The 25344-nt window shown below is 38.4% G+C and overlaps 1 protein-coding gene across 1 annotated transcript; it reads right to left on the bottom strand.

The window, feature by feature from the left end:
- Nucleotides 1-6355: 6355 nt before the first annotated feature.
- LOC133725759 (ABC transporter G family member 1-like) lies at nucleotides 6356-21682 on the bottom strand. The gene is made up of 9 exons (XM_062153137.1): nucleotides 21202-21682; nucleotides 10446-10498; nucleotides 9098-9124; nucleotides 8548-9018; nucleotides 8353-8439; nucleotides 8157-8282; nucleotides 7868-8059; nucleotides 7479-7565; nucleotides 6356-7318 (listed from the first exon to the last, which is right to left on the bottom strand). The coding sequence occupies exons 1-9, from the start codon at nucleotides 21575-21577 to the stop codon at nucleotides 6632-6634; spliced, it is 2106 nt and encodes a 701-aa protein (XP_062009121.1). The 5' UTR covers nucleotides 21578-21682; the 3' UTR covers nucleotides 6356-6631.
- Between the last annotated feature and the right edge of the window lie 3662 nt (nucleotides 21683-25344).

Genomic DNA, 25344 nt, shown 5'->3' with positions numbered 1-25344 from the left:
AAGTAGACAAGAAAATAAAATAAAAAGAAAGTGAAGGGACGATCTGGTGGTAAAAGAAAAAAGGATGTGTGGGGTATTAAAAAAAAAATGGAGGTGGAAAGTGGGTTGTCAAGTGGTATTGGATGGAGAAAGGATAAAGAAGGACTAAAAGGGGTGCACTTGACTGTGGGTACAAGAAAAGTGCAGCTTTTCTGTTTCTTTTTGGCTGGAAGTGCAGGATGGTCTGGAAGTGCAGCAGGCGTGCTCTAGTGCTAAGAGCAAGTTCACCCGTTGGGTCACCTACTATTCACTGCTTTTTAGTGTATATTTTCATTCTCTGGGTCACGAAATACACTGTGCCCGTGACCCAGGGCAAGAAATACACTGTGCAGGTCACCATGGTGACCCAAAACACTGTACAGGGTGACCCAGGGCACGAAATACACTGTGCTCGTGACCCAGATGGTGAAATTAACACTAAAAAGCAGTGAATAGTAGGTGACCTGGTGACCCAACGGGTGAACTTGCTTTAAGGAGGTGAAGCAGCCACGTGCAAATACCGAGGAGAATGCGTTGCAGATTGGGGTGGTAAGTGAATCGGTATAAACTTGTTGCTTATGGCTTTTGCTTCGTCCCACACCCTGCGTCCTCTTCTTTTCTTCTCCTCTTCTTTCTCTCTCAAGAAACCAAGGAACAACGTCGGCCTGAGCTGAGGAAGTGAACGACGGGTCTGGGCAACGACAAACCTGACGGTGATCTGGTCTGATGCCGGATCTGTTGTAGAAGACGGTGAAAGATTAAAAACACTAAAGCACACATAATTGCATATTGAATAAACACAACAAACATATCATTACAAACAGAGTGCAGCATATATATAAAACATGTCCCATGAGCCTTCATAACTTGCAGAATGACTCGTACCAGTAGACGATGAAAAGGAGGCCATTGCTTAAGAAACAAGAACTTCTGTGATCCTCTCTCTGTTTACTTGCAACTATCTATGGGGCTAGATTTCTGAAAGCTCGTGAATAGAGAGGTCACAGGGACCTTGTTTATATAGTGATCAATGTAAATAGAGTCCTCCCCATAAGAGGCATATGAATTCTATCGAAACTGATCTACTACAATTATATCCGATGTTTATTACTTGATTTCCAAGATATTTAGATCTCCTATTATGAAGTGTGATTCTTATCACAACATAATTATACAAGGACTACGAAAAGTGTTCTGTCTCGGATTAATTATTTTTGCAATCTATGATAAGTTATCAATCATAATGCAAATTGTATTTTTGTTTAAACTCTATTCTTACAATCTCCCACTTGAACATTCATACAATTTACTTTGACAACGATATCATCTTAATCAGAAACAACAATCACTGAAGTGTGCACTGAGACAAAACAAGCTCCAAAAATCTAATCAAATCTCTATCAATGCAGCACTATAAAGAAGAACTACAGAAAATTTCAAATTTGAAAATTTTGATTACTCTGCAATTACAGACTCTATAGTTATACATTACATGAGACACTAAACATCACTTAATATATGTAATGCCAATATAAAAAGAATCAACTGTTAATGCATTACATATGATCCACAGAATGGTTCAATGTGCCAGAACCTCATCAATTTGTTATTTAAACATATAAACAACATCTCATAAATATTTGATTCAATATGACCAATTACCAGAATGTATACGTGAATTGTAAATGTCATAAGGATCAAAAGAAACAACAAACAAAAGGTACTGCATTAACAAAATTGATCAGAAAATACGAATGATTTATTAATAAAATCAACTGAAGATTACATCAAAATAGTTCTGAGAAAACAGAACTAAAACAAAAGAAAGTTTAAACTTTAAAGAAAATTCAGCTTTACTGGAATGAAAAATGGCTCCCACTTAAAAATGCAAATCTCCTACTAAACTTCAGAATCCAAGGTTGGGAGGATGCCAATCTTTTCAGTATGAGTTTGAAAAGCTACTACAGTTAGGGGTTTTGTGAAAGGGTCTGCAAGTTGCTCCAGTGTATGAATTTTAGCAATCTCCAACTCTTTATGCTTCACTCTTTCCCTAACACTATAGTACTTCAAGTCTATATGTTTAGAGTTAGTTGACCTCTTATTATTCTTTGTAAAATACACTGCAGCAGAGTTATCACAATGTATTTTCAAAGGTCTAGAAATTATAGAATCAACTAACTTAGTTTGCTGCAGAAAGTTCTTCAACCATAGACCTTGACAAGTCGCTTCATAGATTGCAATATATTCTGCCATCATAGTAGAAGTAGCAGTTCGATTTTGTTTTACACTCTTCCAGGCTATAGCACCTCCAGCTAACATGAATACATATCCAGAGGTAGACTTTCCAGAATCAGAATATTGCCCTGCAAAATCTGCATCTGAGTAGCCTTCTACTTCAAGCTCATTCACCCTTCGATAAACCAAACAATAATTTTTGGTTTTCTGCAAGTATCTTAATACCTTCTTTCCAGCAATCCAGTGCTCATGACCTGGATTGGATTGAAATCTAGCTAGGATGCTCACTGCATAAGCGAAATCAGGCCTTGTACAAACTTGAGCGTACATCAAGCTGCCTACAAGTCTAGAATATGGCTTGTTTTTCATATCTTCTTCCTCAAGCTTGTTTCTAGGACACTGAATTTTGTTTAATTTATCACCTTTGGACATTGGAACATGTCCTGGTGAACAGCTATGCATATCAAACCTCTTTAAAACTTTAGAGATATAACTTTGCTGAGATAATCCTAAGAGATGCTTGGTTCTATCTCTATGTATTTCAATCCCCAAAACGTATGATGCTTCCCCCAAATCTTTCATATCAAAGTGATTTGATAGAAATATTTTAGTATCATGCAGCAATCCATAATCAGTGCTAGCCAACAAAATGTCATCAACATAGAGAACAAGAAAAATAAAGTTGCTGCCACTTGTTTTCATGTAAACGCATTCATCTACTACATTTTCTGTGAAACCAAAAGAACTTATAACTGCGTCAAACTTAAGATACCACTGCCTTGAAGCCTGTTTCAAACCATAGATTGATTTGTTCAATTTGCATACTAAGTGTTCAGTCCCAGGTTCCACAAAACCCTCTGGTTGCTTCATATAAATTTCCTCATCCAAATCACCATTTAGAAATGTTGTTTTAACGTCCATTTGATGCAATTCCAGGTCGTAATGAGCTACTAGAGCCATTATGATCCTAAAAGCATCCTTTGTAGAAACTGGGGAAAATGTTTCATTAAAATCTATTCCCTCTTTTTGGGTGAATCCTTTGGCTACAAGTCTGGCCTTATGTCTCTCTATTGAGCCATCTGCACATCTCTTGGTTTTAAATACCCATTTGCAGCCAATTGGTTTGTGGTTCTTAACTGGTTCAACTAATTCCCACACTTGATTGTCATACATGGACTTAATCTCAGACTTATACCTTGTCATAAATTCTCTTCCCTTTGGAGACGCTATCTCCAATCGATGTGTCTCTTGAGTCTTCCCTAACCCTACTGGTTCGTTATATATATCATGTGCTTTATCTTTCGGATTTCACTCTGGTTTGTCTAAGTGTGTAGGTTTTTCTTTCTCATCCTATTTCTCTCACCATGGTTCGCACAAAGAAAACCACTCGCCTTGGTGGACACCGGCGCTTTCCTCCTCTAGAGGAGGGCCGTCAGGCCGCTGCTGGAGATGGCGTTCTCCATCCCGGCATGCAACGTGACCGAAGTCGGAGTCCTCCTCTTCGTCCATCCTCTTCTGGTGCACCTACTGATGTCCCTTCCCCTCCTGTCTCTCTGGACTGTCTTCGTGACCTCATTCTAGTGGCTGACTGGCGGATTGCAAGCCTCACTACCGACATGGACGACATGCACTCTCTTCTTGTTCGTACTCATCATGCCCTGACCAACCTCACTAAGGAGATCCGGAACATGCAGCGCCACCCTCCCGGGTTTGACGCTCCTGGTCCGTCCACTGATGCTAAGGAGGCAGATGCACCGGAGGACAACACTGCTTCCATGGATAGCGAGGAGTTACAAGATACCGTGACCAAGCTGTTGGACGAATTTGCGCCTTCCCATTCAAAGGGGGAGAAGTAACATTTTTTTCTTTTCATCTTTTTAATTTTTTTTCTTCTGCATTTTAAACTTTGATGGACAATATTTATTTTTGTTTTTGAATTGTAAGTGCATAAGCACAAACTGATGGGATGCTTATTTAATACTTATTAGTACTATGTGATTTTTGTTTCTTGGTTGCTTGGGTTTGGAAAAGGATGGAAACTGATTTCTATATCCAAGTAGCACCCCTTGGTTAGTAATAAGTGTCTATCTGTGAAAACTAACATGCAGGGTAAAAAGAAGAAAAAATCATGTGTTGAATGGGAATGCCCAAAGGGGGAGATTGTAAGTATATTGTGTAGTTACCATTCAACACATGATTTCCCATGGTCACAAGGAAAACAAAAGATGCAGTGAATTGGAGATTTTTATTCTCCTGCCTTCTCGGTGACTCAAAGAAACAAAGAGGAAGATTGCAGAATCAGATCATGAAGAGAAGATCAAGGAAAATCACCTCACTGATCTTAAGTTAAATATGGTATTCATTTCAAATCATTCTGCATGATTTTAATTGATATGCATATCGGCTAGAATGATTCAATATTCTCATCTGCATTAATGAGTTTTCTACATGCATATCAATTTGAGTTATTGACTGATATTGGTTAGGAAAGAATCGATTGCATATTTAAAACAGTTTTAAAAACCTTTCTGTGTTAATCTTATTTTTGGTGACAAGAGAAGATTTGATTGAGGGGGAGTTGTACTCCTCTATAAAAGGTCTTTTAAAACTGCATTGAGAATGAGAGCTTTTTTCAGCGTTGAATACTTTGTTCTTTGTTTCATGTTTTCATGTGTTGCACAAACCGATTTCTGAAAAACTCTTCTTCATATCTACTGGTTCATTTTCACAGCAACCTTTCTCACATATCATTCTTAAGATCAGTGAGTTCTTGATACAAAGAGGAAGGGAACGATTAAATCGTAGTGCAGGCGTTTCAAATTGTATGCAAGTTAGCTGTGCTGCTAGTAACGTAGTTGTGTTGAATACTACGACTTGTAATTTGTAACAATTTGATTTAATATTGGATTTGTTCCTCGTGTTGGCTACGTTAAAAGCCACCCAGTGATGTTTCCTCAGTAGTGAGGTTTACACTGCGTCAGTAACTTTTGTGTTCCTCTTATTTATGTAGCTTGAATTACAAGATCTTGCTTGTCTCTCAAAAACTTAGAGACATTGTTCCATCTGGTGTTTTACACTTTGCCTAGCAACAATGTCTGTTCCACGACTAATTCAGTATGTTAAACCAACATGAGAGAATTTGATTCATACATAACCGGAGAGAGACCATATTGAAGTGTCAAATAGCAAGCTTGACGACCAACACACACTTCGACAACTTCGGGAGAAGAAACATTACAAGTTCTAGAGCAAACTTGGCAAGGTGAGAACTTCTTCTAGCTACAAACTTGATTGTTATTGCAAGATTCTAAAGACAGAATTTTAAGATGAACCAATTATTTCCAATTTTCTTCTAGTGCATTGTTATAAGCTATTACGTTGTAACCACTCTAATGGCTCCCTCTGTTAGAATTTGTGGCTTTAATACCATTGTTGGAACTTGGTGCGGAAGCTTTTGATAGTAGTGGGATAGGACAATGTGTTTCGAACTTTAGTTTTAGGAGCAAGAGTTTGGGAGAAGGAGTTTTGTAGGACAGTAACTTTGAAATAGAGGAGACGGAAATATAGAGGAGGAAAGGTTGCTTAGTAGCTTACTTCACTTGACTAACTTTCTTCTTGATTCTTGAAAACTTTGTATCGTCCAACGCTTGTTGAATGACAGAGAGCACTAGCATCTCTTAGTTTTTCTTTCTTTTCTTGCCTCAACTGCTCCACCATCGGATTTTCTGGAGTTGAGAATCTTTTCTCTACTATGTCCCGCAGATCTTGAGACATGAAGAAGGTTCTCATCTTGATACTCCAAAAATCGTAGTTTTCTCCCTTAGAAGATGGGAAGAGGAATAGATGTTTGGTTAGAGTGTTAGACATGGAGGTAGACATGGTGAAAGACACAAATCAACACCCCAAATTTGATCGAAGCAAACTCTAATACCACTGTTAGAATTTGTTGCTCTGATAAATTCTGATGGTTTTTTAGAAGGTAAAGAAGATTAGTTCTTAGGACAATGTGTGTAAGATTGTTAGGACAAAGTGTTTGAGTAAGAGCTTGGAAGTTAAAAACAGAGGAGATGGTTAGAGTTTAAAACAGAGGAGGCAGGCTGTATGAAAGGAAAAACAGAGAGGAGCTTTTGATGCTTGATGGTTTATTCATACATTAATGAACAAGGCTGGTTACATATTTAAACAACTTGTTCACCGACCTAACATATAATTATCTCCACCTCCACCGACTTAAGTTACTAGTACCACCGACCTTCATTTGTGGTCAAACCACGTTCTAGACTTTTCTACAACTTCTCAATTACAAGATAATTCTAGACTAATCTAGTTAACTTGAGAACAATTTAGAACACTCCAATGAGCATTACTTCAAACAGTACTATCCATGCAGTGGAGTAGAGGAGGGATTCACCAGTACTTGCATGCTTCGCTTGGGAGCCACGGACAGAAGAGCTGAGGTAATAGTCTTCACTTTCTCAGTGGTCTTGATGATAACGAAGAACAAAATTCGATACAGAACTACCATTCCTAACAAGATAGCAAGATCAACCCATTTGGAGTAACCCATTTCCACCTGCCATTTATCTTTCAAAATGCGTTCACCACTGAGCCATTTAGAGGAACTCATTCCGAGAAGATTGTCGTTTGGAAATCTTGTTCGTGAAAATTCATTCTTAAACATTCCCTGGAATGCATACTTGTGGAAAGCAATGTGATATAATGGGTACTTGAACAAAACATCCGGGAGATCATTTGGCAGCTGGAAGAATCCACCGCATAAAATCATTACACCTTGGATACCAGCACCAGCTATTATGCCCATCAGGTAGTTTGGCACGATGCTCGCAATTATCATCATTAGGCTCTCAACCAGCATTATGCAAGCAAATAGTGCAGAAGCAAAGTAGAAGAAGTGTTCGAATCCACTGTGAAGCCTGGCAAGGTAATATGCTGTTGCTCCAGGAATCAGTGAAATTAACATCAAGAAAGGGACCGAGGAAAATGTGTTGCCGAAAACAAATGCACTAACACCATAGTGCCCGTTTAGTCTCTCGCGTTCAAATACCTGACATGCACAAGAGTATGAGTCAAACCTACTCCTAAATTTACAATCAAAGGGTTCAAATACAAGAGAACTTATGAATGTTCCTACACCGAATTAATATTCCATTTAATTAAGTTGATTTGCATCACATTTGAATTGTGCTAAATGCGAAAACGAATACCTTCATGTCTTCCACAAAGGAAGGAAATCCACCAATGGCCATGAAAGTTAAAAATGAAGCTATAAACGAGAGCATCGAGCCTCTTGCCTGAAAAAAAAAGAGAGTAAATAATTTGCCACCGTGAAATGAATCAAATTCTTCTACTTAAGATAATAAGATGCATGGCGTCATTAATTTTTGTAGGGTGATTTTGGTACTCAAATTTCACAGTTGCACTTCACCTCTAACTCTGTAAATAGTTATTTATTTTTTATTTTTGGACAAATCTAACTTTGCTAGTAGTTAAAAATGGAGTGCATTTTTCCAAATATGAAGAAATATGAGGTCCCAAAATCACTTCCATAACACGCGCACACAGATAGATATCTCTCTCTCGATCAATTTCTTACCTGGATCGATCTATAAGTATGTCCAAGATCATGATAGATGACGCCTAAGCCTACAGCTATGCCGGTGTAGATAACAAGGCGCAACCAGTAGTACCCTCGATCTCTGTACATGTTCACGAACGATCTTCTTGTAAGCACGAAAGATTGTGTAAGAAAGCCAGCATGGCTTCTTCTTTCTAATGCTTCACAATTCTATATTCATTTCATGTAAATCAAATCATTCTGTTAGCTGCAATTGACGATTTTATAGGTATGGTGAATTTGATTGCATTATGTTCTCAGCTTATACCTTCTTATGTAGTTCAGCTATATGTCTTTGAAGTTGGTGATAATTTTCGGATGATTTGTAAGACTTTATTAGAGTATCAATGGCTTCCTCTGCGGGTGTGGTTCCAGCCATGCCTTTCTCAATGTCCTGTATGTACAATTAATTAGAGTATGGTACGTGCTAAAACCATTTTTGAAAACACTACGAGATGGCTTACCTGCTCAAAATCTTTGTTTATGGTCTTCAGGAAGTGATCTGATGGATTTTGAAGAGTTGGGCATGGGAAACCACTTGAAGCAAAAAACTGTTTTCCATTGAAGATAGGGAGCAGCAGTAGTAAAATTAGTTACTAACTACTCGATCAATTCTGAAAACTCTACATCATTAATTCTGAAAGCTTTGACAAACTCACCTCATTGGCTGCAGAAGCAGGACCGAAATACACAGTTCTACCCGAAGACAGAAGACAAAGATTGTCAAAGAGTTGAAAGACTTCAGAGCTAGGCTGATGGATGGAAGCAACAATAGTCCTCTGCGAGGATTTATGACAACCAAGATTTGCAATTCGGCTCATCACATAATAAGACGCCGCGCTGTCAAGCCCGCTTGTTGGCTCGTCCAAGAAGAGAAGCTTTGGTCGCGTAAGAAGCTCAATGCAAATGCTGACTCTTCTCTTTTGGCCGCCACTGAGGCCTTTGGCTCCCCAACCTCCGATCCTCGTGTTCATGGCATCTTGCAAACCCATCTCTCTTATCGTTACCTGTGCTCTCTCTTTCTTTTCCGACTTGGACATGGAGTCTGGTAATTGCAGCTGAGCTGAGTAGTATACGGCTTCTTCGACTGTTAATGTTGTGATTAGAGTATCATCTTGTGTCACATATGCCTGTTTATTTTGTTTTATTCATTATTAGCCCTAAGCGTATGTAAGAAAAAAGAGGAGTTTTTGTCATTTTTGTACGTACAGAAGTTCCATAAGCCAGTGCTTGTTTTTTTTTTTTTTTGAAAAGGGCCGGTGCGGCTGCCCTCACGCCTTGAATAATGAAACTGTCGAATACATGGGGGGGACATTTAGCCTAAACCCCTGATTACAATAGGCATAAAGAGTACGACCCGAACTGATATCAGGAAACTCTACAAAAAACATGTATTCAAATAAGCACCAACTAGCAAAGAGCGCACTACTGGCTTCTCCATTTGCTTTAACATTGCGGTGACATAACAGAAAGATAACTCGATGACTACGAAGCATAATTACCATAGGCACAGCTTTTCTGATATGTTGCCGTCGGGAGAGAACTCCTACGACACGCAGTTTCACCCTGCCACTAGGAGGCAGCGACCATTTGACCAAGCAAGGAACTCGCCGCCTACCTAGAGCAGAAACTTTACTGCCACTAGAAGACAGCGACCATTTGCTAACGCAAGGAACTCGCCGCCTAGCTAGAGCAGAAACATTACTGCCACTAGAAGACAGCGACCATTTGCTAACGCAAGGAACTCGCTGCCTACCTAGGACAGACCAGGCACACAAAGGGTGCAGTCCGGGACCAAGCCCACGTCGCCCTACCACAACTCGGTAGGGACTTATTACCGGCATAAAGCCACCATTACCTGAAAAAGACAAACAACAATAAAACTTAAAACAATAAAGCGAATTTGGGCCCAGAGCCCAGGCCCAAAACGCACATAGCCCAACCAAAGAGGGGCTCAGACTGCAAGCCGCACGCCGCCGTCCTGCAAGCCAGATCCACACCGTCCGACTGGCATGAATCCGCCTGCGAGGAGCACCGTCTCTCTCAGCCCTCCGATCACCGTGAGTCCACCCATCCCACCACCGAGACGCCACACAGCTGCGCCGCAAAGCATCGCGCCACCCCGGCTTGAGTCTGATCGGCAACAGCATCCTGATCCTCAGAAAGAATAGATCCAGATCTGGATCGACTCTGCCCAGAACACCAAATCGCCGCCCACGCCCAGAACTCAGAAGCAAAGATGACACCAGATCATGCCGCCGCTCAACAGCGCCGCTCCTCCGCTCCACACCTGCAGACGTCCACCAGCTGCGAAGTGCAGATCGAGAACTCACAGACCGACCACAACCTGCCACCTTCCCACGGCCACGTCTTCGCCTGAGCCCCCCTCCGGAATGCGTAAAATCAACACAGACCCGTCCGACGACGACGTCCCAAGGACGCGCCGCCGGACGGAGCATCACTCTCTGTCAGGAAAACCAGGCGCGTGAGGCGCGTTCTTTTTTCTCTTTTTTGTGTGTAGGCTGACACCAAATTGTAGAATAGCCAGTGCTTGTTTATGTCCATTGATTAGGATCTCCCCTGTTTGCCTTGTGTTTGAACTGAGTCTCCCTGCAGTTTGAGTATCCATCATTTAACTTAATTAGCTAGATCTTTGCATCGAAAAAGTAAATATTATTGCTACCAGAGAAGCTTTACAAAAACTAATATCTGAAAGTATTGAGTTCCATTAAAGTCGTGACTGGAGAAAGTCCAAAATGATAAAATATTAGAGTGAAAGAACAAAAATTACGGCCAAACTCCCTACTAAAATTACTTATACTAGCATCAAAACTTATAATGATCGATGTGTACAAAGAAATATTCATTAATCTTAGGGTTCGAACCTGGTCAACAATTAAAGTGACAAACATTAAATCCAGTCATTTTCTCTAATTAGAATTTAAAAGAAGTTAAAATGAAATTATAAGTTTGTAATTATTGTTGGAAATGAAATCGTGAAAGCGCCAATCATCATGTTTTTGTATTTATTTGAAATTACTGCTCACAGCCACTTCATTTAATGAAATATCACAATAAGTTAGACTTTCTACCACTTCAACTGCTACTACTGAGGAATACTACCAACTTTCCCTTCTAACTTTTCCCTTTCTACATTCCCCACTTATCTTCTACCATGTGAATTCATTTATAATTACAATCTACGTATTTACTACCTTAAAAAAAAAACAGCTAATTTCATTCCATGTTTTACCCTTATTTATGTTTGACCGTATTAAATGCTATCTATTAATATGGAAAAAAAAAACTCTTGATTCTTGTATATTTTGATTCTTGTGTCTTTCTAATTTTTTTCCAATGTTTTTTCATTTCTTATATTTCCTAAGTTTTTCAACGAAGATTTTTCTTTCTTTTGTTGGTCATGTTCCATAATTTTGAGTCTTTTTTGATATAAAACCTAAAAAAAAAAAAAAAACAAACAAACAAAAAAGTATAGCTAGTCGACGTGGCAGCTGCAGGCCTTTTTATTTTCTTCTTATTAGAACACATATGAGATTAGAATACCCTATTCCTACGAGTTTTTGACTTAGCATCCTCTTGAATCTCTATCACTTCTAAATTTTCCTCTATCAAATCCTCATCTTCACCAAAATAACCCGAGTATTTGCTATCTTCCTCTTCAGCTAACCGATCAAACCCCTTTCTCAACTGCATCGCTGTATCTAACATTAGAAATGTAGAGTTCCATCGAGTTGGAACATCAAGAATGCATATTTTGTTAACATCCAACTTCTCCTTCTCAACACACATCTTAAACTCATCCAACCTTGAAGCAGAAGACCTCACATACCTCACTGCATTTCTAATAGCTGCAACTGACTTGTCCAAAATATGCAAGCCGGATCTAACGATAAGGTTTAAAATGTGAGCCAAGCACCTCACATGCATATAATGTCCGTCCAAAACAGGGGGAACTGACCAATTCATCATCTTCTTCCTAAGATACTCCACTGCATGCTTGTTGGCAGCAGCATTATCAACTGAAACAGTCATCACTTTATCAATCTTCCATTGCACCAAGCATGTTTCTAAAATCTTCCCAATGGTGGTGCCGTTATGATTGGGAATCACACAAAAGTTCAATATCCTCTTGTGCAAATTCCAGCCCATATCGATGAAATGCGCTGTCACCACCATGTAATTGACATTCTGCATCGAAGTCCAAGTGTCGGTAGTCAAGCACACTCTGTGTTTGGCCAACTCACCCCTAAGCTCCTCTTTCTTAGCATCATACATCTCCAAAAATCTCCGTACAATTAGCCTTCTGCTTGGAATTTCCCATCGAGGGATGGCAACCGAACAGAAGTACTGAAACCCAGCCTTTTCTACTTGACTAAATGGTAGTTCGTCGAGAACTATCATCACAACACAAGCTTCTGTACAAGCATCTGGACACCATTGTCTCATAACTACACCTTTGTTCCCATCACTAGTCAACACCTTCTGCCCATCTTCCAAATCTACTCTACCGGGATATTTCTTGCAAACATTTTCAATATGACGCCTAAGAGTACTAGTACCACTATAGCCCGAATCGGCACCAATCTCTGTTTCACAATACTTACAGCGAGCTTTGCTGGTGTGGCCGACTTCAACCTCCTCCCCATCTTTAGTTGCTTTAATTGGAACATCAAATTTATCAAAATGCTCCCAGACTTGTGACCTGCAACGACTGTTGCTACTGCTCCCAGACTCTCTCTTCCTCTTTGTGCCATTCGCACCACCTGCCAGCTCACTATCATCACCGGCCTCCGACTGGCTGGAAGCCACCACCAACTCAGCCCCAATAACTGCAGCTGCTTCGGGTTCCATTGCTACTTCGGGCATTATCAAAATTGATTCTTTAATCCTTGTACCTAGAAACAAAATAAAATCATACAAATCAGTGAATCACAAACTAAGCTACTAAATGAAGAGAATAAAATCAAAACATCATAGCTTGAATCTTGAATCCTTGTACCCATGCCAGAAACAACAAATTGGAATCAGATAACCCCAAATGGTCAAATCAATTACGACCCAGATCAGAAGCTACCCAGTTTGAGAGAGAGAGAGACTTACTGAGACTTTTGGGGAGGTACCACCGTACTAGAGCATTGTCGATTGGACCCGGATTTGATGTCGATTGTTGCTGGGTTTATGAAAATTAGATTTCTCGATCCAATTCGAAATCTGGAAAGTTAGAAGGAGTAGAAATCAATTGACTGATGAGGGATTCGACTGGGTTCGAGACTTCGACTGATTGCGACTGGGTTTGAGTGATTGCGACTGGGTTCGAGGCTTCGAGGCTTTGATTGGGATCGACTGGCTTCGACTGATTGCGACTGGGTTCGAGGCTTCGAGGCTTTGATTGGGATCGACTGGGTTCGAGTGATTGCGACTGGGTTCGAGTCTTTGCGACTGGGTTCGAGTGATTGCGACTGGCTTTGATTGGGATCGACTGGATTCGACTGGGTTCGAAGAACTGAGGGAAAGGGTCGTGTTTGGGAAAGGGTCGATGTCTCGGGGATGGTTGGGAAAGTTTGTGTCTGAATGAGTGAATGTTGACTGAAGACCTGAAGTCACCACAAAGGCACAAAGAGAGGCTGAAATTAGGTTATTAATATTGGGCTTATCTTCGGGCTTTGGAGATTATGGACACCAGGGCCCGGGACCGGCCCGTTTAAAATGTCATGGTCCGGGCTTTTTTTTTTTTGTCTATTTTTTCCTCAAAGCCCGGCCCGGGTTTTCGGGCTAAAATGCCCACCCCTAGATCGGACCACCTACAGATGAAGATTGGGAAAAGGCTGCTATTTTTATTAGGTTTTTACGAGTTTTTTACGAGGTTACATTGAGGATCAGCGCAACAACGAAGTCTACTGCAGCTTCAGCTTTCCATGACATTGTGTCGATAGAGTGTGAGATTAACGCGCTGTTTTTGAAGCCGGAAATGAACTATGAAAGTGAAATAGAAGCTTTAATGGCTCGGATGGCGGTGAGGATGAGAAATAAGTTTAAGAAATACTTTGGCAACGTTGATGATGTCAATCAACTTCTTCTAGTTGCTTTAGTTCTTGATCCTAGGTATAAACTTCGCAATGTCGGCCATGTTATGAGGGAAATGTTGGAGATGGATGAGTATTTGGTTAGACAAAAGGAAGCAAAAGTGAAAGATCTGCTTGTTGCTTTGACTGATATCTATGCACAATCATCTACGGTGAGTTCAACTAAAAAACAAGACTGTGTCAAGAGTAAAAAGCCATCTGCTATGAAAGGAAGAAGTGGAAAAATGGCCGAGATGATGGATAATTGATCGATACATTCTTGATCCATTTGAAAAGCCGAGGACTCAAACAAAATTGTTGTGGAGAGTGAAGTTGATCGATACATTCTTGATCCATTTGAAAAGCCAAAAGAAGGGGATGACTTCGATATCTTAACTTGGTGGAGGCTCAATGGATCGAAATATCCTAACTTGCAAGCTGTGGCAAGGGATGTGCTAGCTATTCAAGTTTCCACAGTAGCTTCCGAGTCATGCTTTAGCACAGGCAAGCGAGTAATTGATCCTCATAGATGTTCCTTAACTCCTAGAAGTGTTGAAGCCCTTATATGCTTGCAAAACTGGCTTAAGAGTGATGAAATAATGGGTCTAGAGTATGTTCCAACCATCGAGGAGATGAACTTGTATGAAGATATTGAGAAAGGTACAACTCTCCCTCTTTTTTGTTCAATATTTGGACTGTTTTCTGGTTCATAACATTCTGCCAATTAACCTGCAGATTATCAAAATAGAGCCCCAATTCCCGCTGTGGCAACTTCAAAGCCTCCAAAGCATCCTAGGGTCCCAAAGGCTGCAAGGACAGCAACATCTACTTCTAAAGGTGTGCTTGCTAGGTTCATTTTAAACTTTGTTTTGTGCTTGTGTGCTTGCTTGGGTGCATTTTCCGGTTTATTGTGATCTTTGCTTGCTTGCTTTGGGTGCATTTTCCACTTATTCATGCTGTCAAAGTTGGGTTGGCTCTTACAATTGTGAATTATATGCTTACAATAAGTCATCCAGTGGACCTTCCTAATGATTTATATGCTTTGAATTGTGTCACATGTGGGAAAGTTCATATACCTGCATATCAGTGGACCTTCCTAATGATTTATATGCTTTGAGGAGTAGAAAGTTCATATACCTGCTGTTTTTATTGGCACCACGCATACTTCTCATCTATATATTCTTCGACCCACATTGGGGTTGGTCTACCATTGTTGTCCCTCCCATGTTTTTGTCGATTGGATTAGCTTCTTCATTTATAGAATAAACACCACATGTATATAAAAGCTAGCAGATATTGGTGCTTCACAACTATACGATATATGGAAGTTGTGACCCACGGATCTGATGACACTTTTAGTACGCTCTTCTGTATATAAGAGATTGAGAGTTAGGCAATGAATTATTGTATGATGATAATTGTTATGTGCCTAATAATTATTAATAGAAAAGAGAACCATGAGTATGGTCTGTGGGGATGATATGTTAGTACATATGTCTAGCCATCTCTCCTTCTGGATGACTTTATGGTTCATTTACAAGCTTAATTAAATGGACATTCACCATGTTAATCATACAAGAATATATGGAAAAGTTAATTGTTCTAGTCACCACTTGATCGATCATGTTAATAGCAATAATGTGATATGTGTTGTAAACTAATAATGTGATCTGCATGGGAAATGGTTGTAGGATGACATGGTTTGCTGGACACCATTTGATGGCAGCAGCTGGATGTCACACCCCGAATTCTGAATTTAAGTAATTCATATTCGAAGCATGAACCTCAAATACCCTGTTTATAATCTCAGAATTTTTTTCTCAAAATCAACTGCACATTACACCTCTCGATAATTACATAAACCAAATCCTCAAGCTACTTATTACAGTACACTCTCACCAAAACAAATTATAAAGCTCAAGAGAGCACAATTCTCCTCACAAAACAAATGCTATAAATGTAATACTAATATTCTAAACCGCACGATCACTGCCCTGATTCTCCTGACCTGTAAGACTACCCGCTACACAATTTGAATAGTGTACCGGGAGTTGCAACAACACAAAACCCGGTGAGCTTTTGACAGCCCGTATGAGTAAACAAGAAAGAACTGTTGATTTATTCAATTATATTTATTATAACTCAAGTAAACAATCGACGCACTCACAATGTAATTCCAAAAATCACAGAAACATATATAAGCATATTTATTCTCGATACTTCTTTTAAAACTCAGCATTTGACTGATCACCACCAACAAATATTGCAACATTAATATGTGAAATAACATTAAAGCAAAGCATGCTTGATTCTCTTTCCACTAACACCTTCACATATTAACAATATATCACAAATAGATATTTGATCAAAATAATATAAGTACACTTTTCTTTTTAGTGAATTTTCGGATTAACTGGTAACAAATCATAAATACAAGTGCTAGGGTCCAACGTACTATACCCAAAGCACGAGTAAGCCAGGTTGACTGGTAACAAATCATAAATCCACGTACTAGGGTCCAACGTACTATACCCAAAGTACGGGAAAGCCGCAGCATACTAGGGTCCAACGTACTATACCCAAGTATGTATACTCAAAGTAAGCAACCTTCCTAAGAGTATAATAGTGCACTATCTGTAGGGACTAGGGCCCAAGGCTAACTTCCACATATCACCAAAACACATTTACCAGTAATTCACTTAAGCACGGGGTAGTAGATAACACCCGACTTCACAATTGTACTTCTCAGACATAATCAAAATCACCAAAATACAATCTTTATGATTTATAGATCATATATATGTATATGTACACCCACATAAAGAGACATATTATTTCAAGACAAATCTTTATTTCTTAAAATAATTTCCACATATTCACCATTGGGCATATAAAATAGCTTTCACACCACATGATCAACATTTCATTATTCAACAATTAAATGCGAGATTAATAGCTTGAATAATATCCAATTCATTCTCAATTATTTCATCACACCAATCACACGTCAACCAATATATATATTCCACGTAAATATATATATACGTAATCATCCGCTCAGGGATGACCACTAATACCAACTATAGTTCAAGCATAAAAACCGTGAAATTCATTTGTATAATAAAATCATTTTACTTACCTATGGACCGTAGTTGATCAAGTCCATATGATTGAAAACAAATATTTATTCCACAAATATTTTCACACAATTGCGACAAAAATAAAGTAATTAAATTTATTCGGTTCGTAATATGAACCACGTGAGGTTTACTCACCTCTAATCCAGCTGCGTCTTCTTAACAGCTAAAACAACAATTTTCCCGAATTGTCCGCCAAATCAATCCGTCGATAACCTAATCCAATAATGATCTTAACTTAGCCAACAACTCATAAATGTAATTAAACGACGATCCAACGGTCAGATTCAAATTAAACGATGATCCAACGGTTGGATCTGAATTTAATGATGATCCAACGGTCGGATCCTCACGGATCGCCTTTAGGATCATCCTCCAAAATTATCACGAAGATCCAACGGTCAGATCTTCCTGAATCGCCCTTACTAACATCTCCACAAAATTATATGAAAATCCGACGGTCGGATTCTCACGAATCGCTTTCCGAATCACTATTTCTCAATTATACGAAGATCCAACGGTCGGATCTTCGCCCGTGACCTCACAAAGTCACCGGGACAGTCATACGATCAACATATTAAAATTTGAAGTAAAACCGATGGTCTGATCTTCGCAGATCGTAAACCGAAGATAAAACGTAAAAACTGTAAATAGTAACGTAAAAACGTAAATCCACTATTTATCAACTTTTTCTAACATGACCAAGTTATATATCAAAACGCTCGTATGGATGCATAGATCATCGCCTAGATAATGAAAACTCGAAATATGGTCTGACGCTCCGCCACAAGCGGTGGTCAGTGGGCGGTCAACGCGGCGGTCAACTCCGGGTCAACCACCTCCGATGGCAAAGCGACCAACTACAAACTGGTTCAAAATGAAAGGGTGATCGACTTCCATACCTGGAGCTAAGCCTGGTTCGGCCTAGATCGTCCTAGATCAAGCGTTGAAGTTGGATTAATCCAGAGCGTCTGATCTGATTCCAGATTGAATCAGAGCCGTCGAAAAAAGTCAAACCTTGATCAAGCGCTCTACACCCAAAATCGTCATGCAAGGCTTATATGGGGATGATCAGGGGGAGGAGGAGATCACGAAAATGGGGAGGATCGGCCCGTGCAACGCCGGCACGGCCAAGATCCGATCGGGTCAAAAGCTAGGCTCGGGGGGGGCTTCGATCCACGTCTGGGGGCAGCGTCGATGCAAGGCGATGGCACCAGGAGACTGGACGGCTCACGGCGAAGCCAGGGATGGCCGGGTCGTGGCCGGAGAACGCCGGAGGAGGGAGATGGGTCCGGGTCGGGTCAGTCGGGTCGGCTGCGTAGGGAGGAGAGAGAACGGAGAGTTTCAGGGACCAAAATGCAATTTTGAGAAACTTTCGTCCTTCCGAAATAAATCAGATTTTCCACCTATTTATAGAAAAATCCCAATTTTTAAATATTCATAACTTATTCATACGAACTCCGAATATTGCGTTCCACATATGCACGCGATCGTATCGACGAGCTCTACAACTTTCATGAAGGAAGTTTTCCCAAATTTTGAACGCATAAAAAGTCAACTTTGTTGACCCCCTAAAAAAACGTTCGTTTTCGAAAATAAAATCGTTCGAACTAATTCCACAACTTCTCCAAGCTTCGTACTCGCTCCTACTATCGTGAAATCATTTCTAAAAATCCATGTAATTTAATTTGGATTTTCGGGGTATTACACTGGAGGCTTGGAAGCAAATTAATGTGGTTTGAAACTGCTAGTTTACTTGGTCCGTAAATGGTTTGGAATTTTATTTGGTCTGTAACTTTGATATGTTTGAAACTTCAATTCTTCATTTGTTTGTACTTTGTAACTTCATTTGTTTCAATTGTTTGTACTTTGTTTACCTTCATTTTTCTTCAAATTGAAACTTCATTTGTTCGTACTTTGTAACTTTGAAGAAGCAATGAATGGATGTTATTCTCCTCGTTTGGGCCCGAAAACCCGGCAGGACCTGGCCGGGCCTATTTGGTCTGGTCCTTCATGGTCCTTATTACTGAAAATCTTTATTTGAGCCCGGCCCGAAATAAATGGGCTTGGTCCCGGGCCTAGCTAATTGACACACGGTCCCGGCCCGTGCCCAGGCCTAGATTAGATGATTAATATTATCTCTCTCTCTCTCTCTCTCTCTCTCTCTCTCTCTCTCTCTCTCTCTCTCTCTCTCTCTCTCTCTCTCTCTCTCTCTCTCTCTCTCTCTCTCTCTCTCTCTCTCTCTCTCTCTCTTAACATTCTATGTGATATATAGGGGTGTGCAAAATATGGTACAAACTGGTCAAACCGGCCAAAACCGACCGAAAAATATGGTTTGGTTAAGGTTTTTTAACTTTAAAAATTGAAAATCAATTCAATACCGAACCAAACCATTTATGAATTGGGTTGGTTTGGTTTCTCTTGTGCTTAAACAGTAGAACCCGAACCGACCGATATGTTTGAAATATAAAAGAAAAAGTTTTTTTTATATATACGTATAATAAATATATATTCATTTGTCCGGTTTGTTGACTTTGTTCTAAGTAAGTTTTAAATCTTCAGTTATAACTTTATTCTCAAATAATATACTACCATATTGAATTCAAGACCCAAAGGCCTAAAACCTTAGTATATAATCGCTACAATTTTTTTGATCCTCTCACATCACGTCTCTGATCTTTCAATCTCTCATTCTTTGACCTTTAATACTATCAAATTAAGCTAGTACTGATGGCTAAGTCATTAAATAAGTGAATCACTTTAAATCTAATTTAGATTTTATTTTTTGACTATATGTTTTGGATTTTAATTGTTGGATTTTAAATTTAGATAATTTAACATAATGTCAATTATTGAGATTGAATTTTTACTATGAATTTTTTCATAAATAGCATGTTAATATTATATAGGTGAAAACCGCCTAACCGACCGAAACAAACCATCTTTAATTGGATTGGAATGGGTCGGATTAAGCTTTTTTTTTTTAATATTTTTGTTGATGACCGGTTCTCCAAAATGCCTAAACCGCTCACTTTGGCATAGAGACGGTTTGAAGTCAAAACCGATCCAATCCAATCCTTGTGCAGCCCTAGTGATATAGGTATATAAAGGAAAAAGTTTCAATTCTGTTGATATATATATATATATATATATATATATATATATATATATATATATATAGAGAGCGAGGTTAGGGTTTAGGGTCACTTTTTGGTCTCATATCCACATCTCGACCGTTCAGTTTTTAGGTACTAATGTATAGATCATCTATACAAAATTTCAGCCAAATTGATGATCTTTAAGGTATCTAACTCACTTAAACCAGTGGACGAACTGAATCTGTCCAACCTAAACCGTACTAGCTTTAAGACAGTTATCAATGCCTTAACGACCATCAATTTGATTGAAATTTTGCAGAGATGATCTATACATTAGTAGCTAAAAACTGAACGGTCGAGATGTGAAAAAGTGACCCTAAACCCTAACCTCGCTCTGAAATTTCAGAGTGAGGCATCGCTCTGGATAGGATCTGATATATATATATATATACACGTATTTCTTATGTAAAATTCCAACTGTAAGCCCACAAGAGTAATATATATTGCAAATAAAAAGGATTCACAAAAAAAAAAAATTAATAAAAAAGAGAGAAACTATAATCAATTACTTAATTAAATTCATGTGAAATTAAATAAGGGTAAAAAGGGGAAGTAAAAACTTAATTTTTTTTTTTTTGGGTTACATCGAAAAAAAAAAAAAACTTGGCCATACCCAAGTTGCTCTTGGGCCTGGAGTGGTAGCTCGCTTGGCCATTTAAAACTTGTCTTTTAGTTGTATTAATTCTCTTAATTTTTTAGATAGTGGAATATACATGGCATGCAATAAATAAGGAAGGCAGAAAGGGAGAGGGTGGGGGGGGAATATTGTTAGCATATTCCTCCTGTTACATAGGGTGAGATGCAAGTGATCCCTGAAAATGTGGTTCACCTAGCATTACTAATTTTTTTTTCTAAATTTATTTGGTTTAACAATGATTTCATCTATTGATATAGCACTGAATTGATATTATGGAATATATGATTAATTAAATTACCTGCCAAAGCATCAAGAAGAGTAGACTTGCCACAACCAGAAGGACCCATTATAGCCAAGAGCTGCCCTGGTTTGGCATAACCAGTTAGCCCTTGGAGGATTGATCTACAGCTTCTTCCTTCTACTCTCACCCACAAATCTTGCCATGTCAAGGAAACACCCTCATCACCTACAGTTAATGGAACTACATGGTTTCGGTTTTGGTTTCGGAATGAAGCTCCTCCAGCAACTGTTTCAATCTCCAGGATGGAGGCTCCTCTAGCAACTGTTTGAATCTCCAGTAATCCCACAGGATTACTGGTGTGGTAACCATATTCATTTTCAAACGTAGCATCGATGTGTCGACGGACATTTGAATGGAATCTACCAGAAGCCATGGAAGACTATAAACAAGATCTAGACTCTAGACAGTGAGTAAGTGCATGGGAAGGGAAACTATTTGGTTTTAGTTGGGTTCCCAAAAATGTCCACATATGTTCGGTATTTATAGGGTAGACATCAGGTGGCCGGGACATGTGTTTTAAATTTTTCATTTCTTTGTGGAAAAACTCATGCTAGCAAACAATAATTTTGGTTGAATTTGTATATAATAATTGACTTAGGTGGAGATCAATTTAAGATTATTAAGCACGTAGGACCGTAGCAGGTATATATATGAATCAATGAATGAAAACGTAGTACTATATATTCGGTGGCCTTAACGTTCAAAATTTAATGCATGTCCCCTCAAATCTCAATGGTCCTCTTCCCTGCATGCATCATGACATTTCTAACTTTCTGGCCATGTGATAAACGTGATGTGTCAAAATCAAAAGTAGAAAAAACATGTAAGGCCTGGAGGTAAAGAAGTGTACGTAAGGTACGCATTTAAGAGCATTGACCTATCGACATCTTTTAGTCTTTTCATGTCAAAACATAAGAGTATTCAGAGATTTTAGGCAGATGGGGCGCGTGTATCACATGGGCCCAGGCCTTTGATATCCAACTTTAATGGGCCTCGGAAAAAAAAAAATTAAGTTACCCAATCAAAGAATGCAAGGAAAAAAATATATATATATACATGGGCCTTTTTCTAATTGATTTGATTCCATCAATTGATCTTGCTTGGACTTGTCCTTTTGTTAGGTCTTTTGGGATCTTTTATAATTATACCTTACTTAATTTAGTTTTCATATATTGTAGTGTGTATTTGTTGAGTTACTTAGTTTCTCGTCTTAATCAATTTATTTTCTTATGAAGTTGTTACAATAAGAAAAAATTTGTTTTGCTTTAATTTATTTATTGATTATGGCACCTTTGCATATAAAAGTATAAGACAAGTCGTATTTCAATGTTACTTTGGAATATGTTTGCTCATAGATTATATTTCTTCCTTTCGTAGGGTATTGATTGAACTCATTTGATTATATGCTATGAATTCTATTTTTAAGTAACATTTTTATCTTCCTTAGTTAAAAATTAAATAGTTAAACGTACTAAAAGGTTATGACTCCTAAGCCCTGTGAATTAGTTCGTCTTGAGCCTCTTAATTTTGAAGGCCGGCCCTGTAGTATTGGTTTTGATTCGTTTTTAGATCTTCGACCTTAGCTTGTAAATGAGATAACTTGAGTTCTAGTATGCTCTGATAAAGTAATTTGGGGTTCACATTCAAAATCAATTAGCAATGGATTGAGTGACCAAAACCCTTATAAACCTATATGCAAGGTCTCTATTTTCCCATGTGTTATCTATACTCTCAACATGCTCGACACATAGAGCTCATGTGCAGCTCGCATTTAACCATAAGAAACTCAAAGCTCGGCTTGGCTCATTTACTTAGAGCTGGGCACAGTTCAGGCTAGTCACAAAAAATATCGAACTAGGACTGGGACTGAAACATTGGGTTCAACTAAGTTTTTCAATTTTCAATAATTTCAAAACCGATTCAGGTCTCTCTGTCTTTTTGTCCAATTTCATCTCTGAACAACATTTCAAAACCCCATATTTTTAAAATTAGATTTGAGTTTCGAAATTATCATATGAGTTTAGATATAAAATCTAACTCAATAATTTGATCAATGACTACCTCCATCGTTGAAACCTATTGTTATACCAACAATCTAGATCACCATCTAGAAGAAGAAGAATAATAATTAGGAGAACAAAAATGCGGATAATGTGAGTAATAAAAAGAGATAGGTTTAGTTCACTTCTTATTGGTAGGAGGACTCATAAGCTCCAAACAAGTCGGTTCGGTTTAAATCGATATATTTAAAAGCAAAACCCGAGATTGTATCAAGATTTTCTAATATACAACTTGAATCAAACCCTAAATTTTTAAGCAAGAGCTTACTCGAACTCTTGGTTCAGATTCAGTTCAGTTCGGGTCAAGCTGATTCCTCAGTTATTTAGTTTGAAATGGCTAGACCTACAGTATGAGCTCAATATTTGATATAGCTAAATTTTAGATATTGCGTTTTCAAATTTTTTGTCAACCCAATATTTATTTATTTCTTAAAAAATTAATACAATAAAATATTGTAAAATTTATTTAAGCATGAGAAAAGAAAACAAGCTCAAGGTGCGCATAATTAATTAAGTTTTCGAGTTGTACTAGTTGGCAAGGTAAGAACCTCATGCTCAATACCATTTGGTCTAGTGGCATAGTCCCCCCTTTATAAGTGAGAAGTTATGATTCGACTCACGAAAGACTAGTTGTAGCATTTGACACTACACCAATTTCAGAATCAGACAACACATATCAGATGACAGCAGACAATTTAACTTCGTCCGAAATAATCAGACGACAGCAAAAAATATTCTATCGTCTAAAATTTTGAATCCAACAACAGTTGTTTCTTGGGTCTTTGCAGTAGTATTTTAGACAATGGTTGATTTTAAGATGTTGTCTGAATGGATCAATTCAGATAACAGTTATTATTCTAATGTTGTCTAAGGTTTATTTATACAATGGTTGATTTTTGATGTTGTCTAATTATTTTTAGTCACCCAACAGTTATTACATGTCTGTTGTCTGATTTCACTTAAGTCAATGCTTGCAAAAAGATGTTGTTTGATTTGAGTGTTTCAGACAATAGTTTTTATTTGTCTGTTGTCACATTAGTTTCAGACAATGCACCTTATTCGATGCTGTCTAAGTTTTAGCTAGTTAGGGTTTGACCATATATAAGACTTCAACACTTTAACACTTTGACAAAAATCAAAACCCAAACTCTTTCCCTCTCCATTCGACCAAAACACCCGACCTCCCCCATCAAAGCTTGCTTGCGGGGTTGTTGAAGAAAGCAAGCTCTTTCTTTCAAAGTAGGTACATATATTTTGTATTGGTTTGTATTGAATTGGAATTGGGGATTAGGGTTTTGTTGCAATCAATTTTAGGTAGGACTTGTATTGAATTGGGGATTAGGATTTTGTATTGAAATCGATTTTGGGTGGGAATTTGAATTGAATTGGGGATTAGGGTTTTAATTTTCTGGTTAACATGAATTTGGGGATTAGGAGTTTCAGAGAACTGATACGCTCAAAGCAAGCGCATAATTTAACCCTGAAAAGATCGTTAGTAGTATAAGCAAATAGGGATCGTTCTATTCCGGGGATTGAGGGTACACCTGTCATTGTCAAACAATTAAACAATTAAAATTAAAACAAAGTATAATATTCACAAATGTATTCACAAAATATAAACATTTTACACGAAAAGGGGGGATTTTGTTTTTGGTTTTTTCGAAAATGAAACTAAGTTAACAAAAACAATTAAAATGCAAAAACATAAAAATACGAATGGAATGAAGGAACAAAGATCAAAACCGAAACTTATGATTAAAATTGATTCAAACCCTAATATTGTTCATCTAAGTCATGAGAAAGGAGTTGATCATGTGAAACATTCGAAAGCAAATGAATTCCCATTTTTTACTTTTCAATGCTAATTAACCTAAGCGAAAGCACCTAGATTAATCCTATCAAACATGCAATCAAACCCTAGAAAGCTAGTCAATCATGTCATGTTTAACGCATTACACATAGAGAAAGGCTATCAACTCAAGTGTACAACTTAGTATGGAAAAGTCCACCTAATTGCAATTCTCTTTAATTAAATTCGATCTTTGTACAAAACCTTTACTACTTTGATTCAAGTTTACAC

Source organism: Rosa rugosa, chromosome 1 (assembly GCF_958449725.1).
Source record: "Rosa rugosa chromosome 1, drRosRugo1.1, whole genome shotgun sequence".
In the NCBI taxonomy this organism is placed as follows: domain Eukaryota; kingdom Viridiplantae; phylum Streptophyta; class Magnoliopsida; order Rosales; family Rosaceae; genus Rosa; species Rosa rugosa.
Note: the sequence above shows the minus strand (reverse complement) of the source record. Positions and strands in the feature narration are given on the sequence as shown.